Source organism: Pteropus alecto, unplaced genomic scaffold (assembly GCF_000325575.1).
Source record: "Pteropus alecto unplaced genomic scaffold, ASM32557v1 scaffold146, whole genome shotgun sequence".
In the NCBI taxonomy this organism is placed as follows: domain Eukaryota; kingdom Metazoa; phylum Chordata; class Mammalia; order Chiroptera; family Pteropodidae; genus Pteropus; species Pteropus alecto.
Genome location: NW_006442107.1, coordinates 22,748,784 through 22,760,138, shown reverse-complemented (window position 1 = coordinate 22,760,138; position 11,355 = coordinate 22,748,784). Strand labels below are relative to the sequence as shown.

The 11,355-nt window shown below is 36.6% G+C and overlaps 1 protein-coding gene across 4 annotated transcripts in view; it reads right to left on the bottom strand.

The window, feature by feature from the left end:
- The window catches only part of OSBPL1A (oxysterol binding protein like 1A), a 193,577-nt gene that overhangs the window by 160,596 nt on the left and 21,626 nt on the right, over window positions 1-11,355 (bottom strand). For all 4 annotated transcript variants that reach the window (XM_006920023.3, XM_015595746.2, XM_015595744.2 and 1 more), the window contains 3 exons: window positions 9,764-9,886; window positions 854-939; window positions 18-92 (listed from right to left, as the gene is read on the bottom strand). In XM_006920023.3, the coding sequence (XP_006920085.1) occupies window positions 18-92; window positions 854-939; window positions 9,764-9,884 (282 nt within the window). In that variant the 5' untranslated portion in view covers window positions 9,885-9,886. The remainder of the gene's footprint in view (window positions 1-17; window positions 93-853; window positions 940-9,763; window positions 9,887-11,355) is intronic.

Here is an 11,355-nt window from a genome sequence, read left to right as displayed (position 1 = left end):
AAACACAGAATGTTCACCTTTCGTCCTGTAAAGGCAGCTCGATGAAGAGGTGTGTCTCCCATGTCATTTAATACATTTACTTCTGCACCAGCCTAGTAAACAAAAACTTTAAACATCTTTCATATATCAAGAAATATATACAAAGGTGAAAATAATTTCTTAAAAATATATTAAATATTTCAAAAATTAAGATAATTGCTAATGATAATTGGTTGTCACTACTAAAAATAAATTTGATTCACAGTAAAAGAGTAAGCTTCTAAAGGTAAAAAAGTAAAAAGTCACTTTTCTTTAAAAATCTATACACCTTAATTCTATTTTAGAAACACTCGTATTAAAAAAAGGATAACCATCTCTGAATGAATTATATTTTCTCCACCAATTTATTAAGCTTTCAAAAATAAAAAGATGCCACCATTTAAATGTACAGATCAATTTTAAGATGTAACTCAAGAAATATCAATATGTGAAAAATTGTTTAGAGAATTGAGAAATATGTAGTCTTATCATTAAGAGATTCTGACATTATTTTTAAGTTATTTAGAATGTACTTTGGTTACTTTACTGTTGCACTCAAAAAACTGAAAATAGTATCTTCACTAACTCATAAGTCCATGTTGCAATTTTAAAAAGTCAATAATGTAAAAAAATCAAATGACTGAAAAATTTTGAATTTTAATTATTCAAACTAACTTAATTTATGTATTTAATAAAGAAAAATTGAGTGTCATTAGTGCAGAGCTATTCCTTTAAATAAGCCATCATGGCTCAGTTGGCTTTTCTAAGACATAATAATAATTTCTATAATAGCAATATTTATTATATTCATTTAAAATTAAAGCCATAAATATACCTGTAACAGATCCTGGACCACTTGTCTATGTCCAAAGTAGCATGCCAGATGAAGAGGTGTCCAGCCTAAATTAGACTTACTTGTTCCTAAAAATGGAGGAAAAAAATATATTTTTAGGTATTATTTAGGTAATTTTACAATAAAGTTAACTTCTCCCTAAAAGGCTTTAGTACATTAGCCAATGGCTCCCCTTCACACTGCACTGACGAGTGACAGGTAAGAGACATGACAGAGTAAGAAGTGTAATAGATTAAAACTTATAAGACCCTGATTCTGGTGCCACTTTCCTAAGTCAATATCTTCATGCCTAAAAGGGTAGAAAGAGACATGAGGGGGTTACACTCCAACTAGATAATCTCTCCTAGTCTGTCAGCTCTAAGTCTCTAACCACTTTGCCATCATCTAGCAAAGATGTGGTTCTCCTGACACAGTATTTCATGAAAAGTCTCTCTCTTTGAAAACCTGTAACATGGGAACATGGAATTCATAAAGAATCTTTCCTGCAGCACTTAGAAAGCTCTTAGCTCTGCAGATAGTGACTGGAAATGTAGTCTTGACTACAGATAAAATCTTAGGTAATGAGGATATTGGGTTGCCAGAATGGTACAGCATCTGACTAGTTAACAAGAACCAAAACCCAAAGCAATGAAATGTGAGATACTAGCAGTAGAGAGCTGAAGAAAGGTATAAAACAACTGAGTGTTGCAAAAGCTGAAACTATATAATTTAGCAAAAAAGAAAAGGGGGGTGGGTGGAACTATAGCTTAAACTTCAGAGCTCCAAAAGCTGACCCAAATTCCAAATCAGGCTTGAGAGATACAGCCTAGCAAATCCCCGAAGCCCCCAACCCTAGAGGGTCTATCAAAGCCAGGAGCTCCCTGTGTGTGTGTGTGTGTGCGGAGGTGGGGCGGGCACTCCTTCGGAGCAGCTGAAGGTTTACCTGCTGCCCCAAGCTCCTGCATTTCAGGTTTTGAGTCAAAAGAAACCTCAGCCACCAACCTCAGTGCACTCAGAACAGGCAGGCCTCTGACAACTCCCTGAGGGGCAGCTACCGCCAACAGTGTCCCTGAGATTGTTTGCCATTTACCCAAATTCCTGCATGTTTTCTCTCAAATGTGTGCCCTCTGGAACCATAGGCAACAAATCCCAGAGCCTCTGTCTATTTCATGGAACATTTCTTTTACTTTCTGTTCTTAAGTGAAACCTAGCTCATCCTGACAGTGAATCCCCTTCACCCCTCAAATGGAACCTCCTCCCATTTGCACGCCGACTGGTCATCATAGAAAAGAAGGCAAGTGAACCTCTGCATCACCCCAATGCTGTCGTCAGTCAGTGACTTCACTCACGTTACAACCACTCCTTCGAGACTTATGCCAACAAGCCACAGCTATCGCTCCCTCAAACGTCTTCTCTGCTGCCATCTACTAGCCTCCCAGTGATTCGCTCCTCACCTAATGACTTTGAGCAACATATCGTCTTCCTCCACACAGCAAATCCTGCTACCATCCTAAGAGCATTCAGTATCCTGGCATCTCTGCCTCTCAGCTTCCCTAATTTCCCACAGACTGCCTCTGTTCAACTTCAGGTACTCAGAGCCTGTGTGTCATTACAATCTCTGAACTCACAAATCTTTATTTAAAGCTTACTTTCCCGCAAACTCTCCACTTTCCAGCTTGCCACACAGATATATTCCTAGACTTGTGCTACAACTTAATCAGCCCTTCAGTTCTTCTCACTTTTCATTCATGTAAATACCCCCATCTTTACTTCCTTCAATAAATCCAGCATATCTGGGCTATCTTTGTCACAGTAACCTAGAAAAACTCCGAAGCTCAATTTTTCTATAACTACACCCAGGTTGCTACACAGTGGCGAAATAAAAATAACAGAACCCTGCAGATTAGTGGCATTATAAAGTCAAGATCTCATACTAATGTAGGGAGGAAGCAAGAGAATTAAAAATGTCAATCAGGCTACATTCAGAGACTGCAATATGCTGATCAGGCCTGAAGCCAGGCCAGGAGGACACCTTCAGAAAAAGGAAGATTTCTGCTGGGATTGCTAACAATCTATTCCCCACACCTGTGAAGGGGAAACAGGAACCAGGAGTCATTCTCTATGGTTGAAACCATGGGGAACCTAAGGATTAAAGGCTAGGAACTGCCAGCAGGCCTTTCACTCTACATATTACCTTTTTACTTTAGCTACTCTTCCTCTTCCTCACTGTATATCCATATCAAAGGAAATGGGTTAACAAAGTCTTTTAAATTATAACTCCTAGGAACTAAAGAACCATGTATAAGCTGAATTCCCCAAACACTCAGGGTCCCTCTCACTGTCCCGCTCACTCTCTGTCTCTGAGAGGAGACCACACTCTGTGGAGCATTACCCCTTTTTCTAATAAACTTTCCTTTTGACTCTCATTGTGGCATGTGTTGAATTCTTTCCACAATCTTCTTCTCTCCGTGCAGGGTTTGGTCTCCCCCAAAACCCCACTCAGGGAAATTTGTCCTGCCCTGCATCAATACCCTACGCTGCTAGGCAATTCTTTTTATAATGCCCTATTCAGGTGTTCCTTTCATATTCTCCAAGATATATTTCAGTCCTTCACTACTCTCCTCAAGCCTCCTACCCAAATACATCTCCCTAACAAATAACCTCATCTCTTAGCTTCTCAAATAAAAGAAGCTTTCACAGAATTCCCTGGGCTTCCTGGCACCAAATCTACCAATGTCCCTTTATCTCCAGGAATTCTTCCATCCTTTCCTCCTGATGTCTACAACTAATCACTCTTCCTGTATTCTGGATCCTACCCCTTCCTGTTTCCCAGGCACTCCCTTTTTCTCCTTTATTTTCAGCCTTTTCCTCTTCACTTGAGAATAAGAAAGAGCATGTCTCTTCCGCCAAACAAGCAAAAGCAACCAAAAGCCTCTCTGATCCTGTGCTCACTACCAGCTACTGTCCAACTGCTTCTATCCCATCAGTTCCCCACCACCCACTGCGGACTAGGTTCACCTTCCACCACATCATTAAAACTGTCCTCAATTTTTATCAATAACCCCCACCACCCACTGCGGACTAGGTTCACCTTCCACATCATTAAACCTGTCCTCAATTTTTATCAATAAATGCTGTCACCAAATCCCAGGGGCACTTTTCAGCTGTCACTGTACTATGTCACTGTGCAGCACTGGATAGTAGTGCTGAGTGCCTTCCTGGCTCCTACAGCCCTACAATCTGTGGGGGTTCTCTCGCTGCTCTGGAAACTCTCAGCTTAGCCTATCATTACTGGATCTCCACTAACAATACCTCACGGCCCTTTCCCACTGTCTTGCTTACATGCTGTTGACTTCAAAATCCATATTCCCATTTCCAGCTCTCTGCTAGACCCCTCCATTTCGATGATACAATACCTCATGCTCAAAAAGTACAAAGCTGAACTCACCTGTCATCTTACAAATACACATTTACACACAAGAACTACCCGGTCCCTCTCCCACATTTGACTTCACAATGAATTGTCCTATCATTCACCTTGTTTCAGAAATAAGCATCATTCTTGCCTGCTTTCTCTTTTTCATCACTATACTCAATCAGTCCTATTGATTCTGTCACCTAAATGCCACTGTTTCTACTCAACTCTAACCCAAAATAGCCCCTCCTAAATTACTGTAACAGCTTGTTAACTGGAGTCACATCTACTGTTTCCAAACAGGATTCTGGATGAAAAAATAAAAATTTTCAAAATCCTAAATTATTCTTAAAATATTCCAACATTCTTTATACTCTACTACTTATCATGGATAGCCAATAATTTTTATTCAATGAATAGGAAATGTCAAGCTTAGGAATATTTACAAAGACCTGTACCCTACATAGAATGTTAAAACACTGGGGAACACACGGTATGGGTAATAATTAAGTATCTTCACATTCAGATCTTCCAACAAGGCGACAGGATAGCATTACACAGAATGTTGTACTGACATTGCCAATATAAGTTCTTATTTCACTTCCAAAACATTATTTCTAGGAACACCACTCATAACTTATATGAAGTATACTATGCATATAACCATATTAATATTTTATTTGCAAGAATGTCTCACCATTAGCAACAGACAGAACCATTAACACACTTATAACATGGTAATGGCTATTACCCTAGCCTAGAAATGTTGACCTTAACTTTCAACTGTATATGAGCACTTCCTTCTCTCGCTTTTGACTTGACATCCGTGGACTCCTTCCAACCAATACAATTTCTACGTTGACTGTGTAAAAAATAATATAAACAGAACCACTTCAAAATGGAGTCAGCTGTCATGCCAGAGGAAATGCCTTGCATGTCTTATTCCTCAAACCTTAGGAATGTTTGTTTTCTTTCCTTGTCACTGTCTGTTGTACTGTTATCGTAAGAAAGAAATTTCATAGGGAAGGACACAGGCATAAATCCTATAAATCTGTTCTCCGGGCCAGCCCCCACAAACTGATGAGCTTGCGGATATCACCAGACCAGCATTTATATAAACAAACTTTACTGTGGGTTACAGGCACACGAGACAAAAGCTATTGTGAAGGGAATCTTGGAAGCCAAAGCCACAAACTGATGAGGACAGGTCCAGCATTTAAAAGTCATTAAGACGCTGACCACCTTAAAAGAAGAAGGCCCACGTGATAGGATAAGTTGGTCACGGGATGGGTTAGACTGCACATCCCCCTTAGGTATTAATTAGTCTGGCTCCAAAAGATCCAAGGCTTAACTACAGCCATTAATGTTCATGGAATTAAAAAATGGGAGTTTTCCTCTAATTCTCTGTTGGTTTTTTGATCCCTGCCATTTGAAAAGTGCACGTGTCAGTGTGCATTTGGCAGTAAACTCCCTGGGGTTTCAGGTTAACAACTCTTTTGTCTTTTTGTCCAGCTGTGACAGTTCTCAGAGGCATGTCTTTAACATGAGATTTTCACCTCTATAAGTTCCTTCTTTGAGAACTCTAGCTAGTATATGTACATTTTGGTTCTTTCACCTGCTCCTTTTAAATAGAATGGACCAACCTAACCAAAATTATTTTAAACTCTAACGGCCATTCAGAAAAATCTTTAAATCCACCTCCTTTTAAAAAAAAAAAAAGGATTCCAAACCTCTCAGGGTCAATGGAATACATTCTTGATTGATATACAGAATCTTCTAAAACACAAAATCACTTCAAAAAAGTTCTAAAAAAATCCTTAAAGAAACGTGGCTTTAAAATTTTACTGTTTGTCCTGCCTGAAACCTGACAAGATATTTTTTAAAAATTATGATAGGAAATTTGGCAAAATTAAAAGTCTGATAAAAATTTTTAAAGCCTCCTTGGCAACTGTGGATAATACAGAATGTAAACATAGCCCACAACAGTCTGATTTAGGGAAAAAAATAGGAAAGGAGAGCCTTTTGAAAGCACAAGTGGCTGAAAGATTTCCTTATCTAAGCAGCCCTCACCTCCCCTTTACCCCCCATTCACTCTCACTTAAAAATTGTCGAGGACAAATACAAATCTTAAGTTTTCTCTAAAAATAGTAAAAGCCTCAGCCACTTGAACAAAAAAAACTTACTCCAACTGTTATAAACTAGTGGACTTTTTGCCTTATTGTATCTGGCTGAAATTTTAAAAACGAAACCATCAGGTCTCTGAGTGCATCTCTCTTATATATGTGTATGTATGTCTACCTCCAGATGATATTAATAAAATTGGTTTGTAAAGAGCTCTGTTTAGTTGACTTAAAGGAATTAAGCACTTACATAAATTAAGAAACATAATAAACTTACCCAAATGTTTTCAGGTTCTGAAAAAGTATTTGATATTAAAGCTAATTTAAGTTTGTTGGTTTAATTAAAACAGACATATCTTTGGAGTTATCAAAATAAATTGTAATACTTTTATTCTATCTAAGCTAATTTGTGAAAATGAAAACTCAGTATGATGAAATTTTCTTAAGTAATCAAAAAAATTAAGAATTAAATAAATGTTAAGTAGATTTTTCAGTGAAACGTTTTAACAATAATTATCTTACAGTATATATACTTTAAAATAATTGTCTAATATCTTTTGGTAACTTTAAACTTTAAAGTTTTGCTAGCTAAATTAAATGACAGCGATCTGCTGAATATTTAGAATATTTCCAAAAAGACATTGAAACATTAATTGCTAAATAAGCCTAAACTTACCTACTTTTGGCTTATTACAGAGAAACTAAAATATAAGCTTGTGTCACACTGAAAGATTGTACTATTAAAACATGCACATGTTCCTTGAAATTACGAAATGTATTCGTAAACTTACCAGTCTAAAAAAATGATGTAACAGTTCAAAATTACTTAGTTTGCATTAGAAACCAAGGCTTTTAAGGGTTAAAAATTCCAATATATATAACTAAAAATACTAGGAATATGGGAAACAATCCTGAATGCAAGAAAAGTTGGATATGTTTTCACTAAAAGAAGTTGTAAGGTATGAAAATGCATTTTTTAGTGAATTACAAGGAAAGCTGAAGAAAGTTTGTGAAAAAGAATCTTGAGAAAGAAAATTCTGTGTATGATCAACCTAGATAAGAGCAAATGAATTTATTATAAGCTTTAATAACAATGATGTCCTTATATGAAAATAAAAGTGTTCTTTCATCTGCTAAGAGAACAAAGTTTTCCTATACAATTGGTATGCTGTTAAGATTTTAAAGCAAAATCAAAAGTTTTGTGATTTTATGTTCTCTTTCATCGATTCTTTGCTTAGGTTAACTGAATCTTCTTAATATTAAAAGAGCTCAATTTTGCTTACAACTACTTAACTTTCTATATTTGCCTGCTAAGTCCTTCATTGTCACCATGACTAAATGGATAACTATTACTTCACAGTGAACTATGATCCTATTTGACCAAAAGTTTTAAAAGTTTTGATGTTAGACAAGCTTCTCAAAATTCAAAAATTAAATAGTCTATTTCTTAACCTGAATGGAACTGAGATTTTTAAGGATCTCTGAAACATTTCAAAAGATCTTTCTCTTCTCCCCTCCATCCCCCTCTCTTTATAAAAAGGAGAAATTAAACTAATTAGGCTCATTTGAGATGCTAAAATTACATGGAAAGGCCTGTCAAATAAAAATCTAAAAATCTAAAACGTCCTGATGCTTCCAATTGTAATTCTAGCTGTTATCATAAAAAGTTGTGCATTGCAGAGAAAAACAAATTTGTCAATTGCACTGTAATCAGATCATTAACCATGGCATTTTAAGTCTTTGTCATTTACAGAGGATCACTATCTTATTGATTTTCTTTTTGCAAATATGATTCATCTTCAGAGAGATTCATGTATTGAACTCTTGACACTTACTCTACAAGTTTCTGACAAACTTTTCAGATCGCACTATTAAATGAGGTAAGAATTTGCAGAAATCTAAGGAAAAACTGGATTCATAAGACTGCTAACAAAAAGATCAAGATCAGCAAGAATTCATAACATGAAACTGAATGAACTGATGAAGATGATTATAATTTTTATGGCTTTTTATTTGAAATACTACTTTTTTGTCTTTGTTTTCCAGATATAAGTAAATTTTTCTCCTAGGCTACCTATGAGCTACAGCACTTTGGTAATTTATGCCTCTGTAAGCAGAATTCAAACAGTTATCTTCTCTTCCCTACATGAACTTTTCAGAATTTGGAAACTCTTAGTGACTACTCCTATTTTCACGGCTGTATCATTATTTATAAGTTCAATAAGAATCTTTTCTCTTTATAATAGGACTCAATTGGAAACATTGGTTATATTACCAAGGCTTTGACAGAAACGCCATGTTTGAGAAAGACATGCATAGTCTCAAACATGACCAGACAGCTTTAAAGAACTAAGATTGATTTATGGAAGTGAGGCAGGATAGATAGCCCAGAGATCGCTCCCTCCCTCCAGGATATGGCTCTGGAAATGTTTTTCCTTTCTTCAGACCTCCCCATTTTAGCATGGGCAAGAGGAGACAAGCCAAAACTGGTCTTTTCCAGCTTAGACACCATCTTTGGCTAAGTCATAAGCTTTGGCTAATTATAGTATTGGTGTAATCTCATTAGCATTGCATATATTGCAGCTCCCATCATCCATCGGATGCCATGACAGTTCCAGAAACACCATGTAAGGAAGGAAGAGTAGAAAACCAAGCTCCGTGCCTACTGGGAGGAGACGAGGCTAGGTCGGTATCACGTTTCCAGGCCCTGGCTCCAAGAACAAAAGTTCATAATCCAGACAACCTCTCCCTCTCTCTGAGTTTGCCCACACTCCTCTCTTGAGTGTGTACTTTTGTTTTCATAAACCTTGAACTTTCCCACTGTTCGTTTTGCCCTTGAATTCTTTCTTGCGGCATAAGAAAAATCTGATCACTGGAGCTCCGGGTCGAGGTCCCTTTTTGGACTCCTGCCCCACAGAGCTCTCCAGCATCACCTGCACTTCCATATTCTGTAACAGCATGTATAATGTAGACTAGTCTGATCTCTTAAGCCACTAGATTAGTAGGGAGGGATCCTGACTGACCCTATCTCTAAGGTACCTCACATGATGCCTATAAATATTCAATCCTGATGGTTCAATTACAATGTCTTTGAGAAGAAAATTTCATAACATGCATCTTGTGGGCTCAGGGTCACTCTTGTAGGTCATAAGGTTTAGGATCCATGCAATTTTAAGACTAGATCTTAGTTTCTCTGACTTACAGGGAACGAGGAGAAGCATTTTACTCATTCTTTTGGGGGTCCTTTCTAGGACAAGAAATAGAGATTTATTGCAAGCAAAATCACAAATATTAGTGCTAAATAAATGATAGAGTAGTACATAAGATAAAGTGCATAAGCAGAGCAAGAGAAAGCTAAAAAATCCATTCAAAACTTACCTTTGCAATTAATGTCAGCAATTACTTCATTCCTTTCCACAGTTTCTAACAGCTGCCTTACTTCTTCTGCATTGCCATTTCTGGCATGGTGGAGAAGCTGCTGTTCTGCTTCTGTATTCATTTCTAGATTTAAAAAGGACTAATTTACTATTATCTAAGAACATAATTAGCTATTAGATGTTACCTGCTAATACAAAAAGGGAAAAGAATGAACTTGATTTGGCAGCTAATGAGATAGACACCAAGAACTGATTAAATAAATCAGTTACAGGGCCAAAACTCGACCCTGACAGACTCCCTACCCTTTGTATTTATCAACGTACACTAGACATTTATAGTTAATGTCTAGTGTACTAAGATACTTAATCTCTCAAAGCCTGTTTCCTCATCTTCGAAATAAAACCAATATCATAAGCTATTGTAAGATTATGTCTATAAAAGGATTCTTTCAAATACAAAGTATTTGGCAAACAGTTATTATAATAATAATGAGACATAAAGTTAAAATATGGCCACTCTAAGAAATATTAAAAGACTGACATATAAATTAACATTCAAAACCTGTGCAAAAAAAAAAAATTCTAAATAGAAAATTTTGATAAATATCTTGGAGTGACTATCACTATAAATTCTTTCATATTTTCTTACCAAGCTCCAAATCAAATATAGAAGACTACATACAAATCTAAAGCATTTATGTCAATGTGTTATGAATAGCAATCCTCAAAATACAAATTTCATTCTTAATAATCAAATACAAATATGTCAACACAAAGGATTTTTTTTGCATTCCAGATAAGCAAAAATTTTAAAAAGATTAAATGCAATGGTTGTATGGACAGGAAATACACACTGATAAACTGCTAATATGAATATAAATGCATACACGTTTTCATATGTTGCAAGGGATGAGACAACAATTTGATAACATCAAACAAATTCCAAAATACACAAACACCTAAGGAGGATTCTGGGAAGATAGCAGTGGAAGAATCACCAGGAATCTTTCTCCCCACCTAGGTAACAAATTCACTGGCAAAATCTAATACAACTACCAGAGAAAGACTTGAAAGGTAAAGTTTAACTAATTTTGGTCCATTTCAGCTCTTGGCTCAGAAACAACTATTCATTCTCCACCCCAGCCACATGGCTGGCAGCTATAGTTTTCCTGAAGCAGCCTGTGTGAGCAAGAATTAGAAAAAAGAACCTTGTCTTCCAAACATCAGGGATCTCTGCTCTGATCACTGATTGCGGCTTCTGGTCACAGAGATGCAGAAAAAGAGGTGGGCAGCCATTGTTGCAAGCCCCTCCCTCTCCCACTGAAGTGACTTCTAAGGAAGTTAAAGGGCTAGAGTTCTTTTTTTATATCCGCCCCCTTCCATTTTTCTCCTTTTCTTCTTTTAAAAGCCAGACATCAAAGCAACTGCATATATAGGGAAAATCAGAATGTGACTGCTCATGCCCAGAGAAAGGCTCAGGAAAAACCTATGTAGATCTTAAATTTATACTTCAGGCTGACCCTCGGCACAAGACAGACTACATCAATCAAAAAAAAAAAAAAAAAAAAAAAAAAAAATAATAGGAAAGGGGAA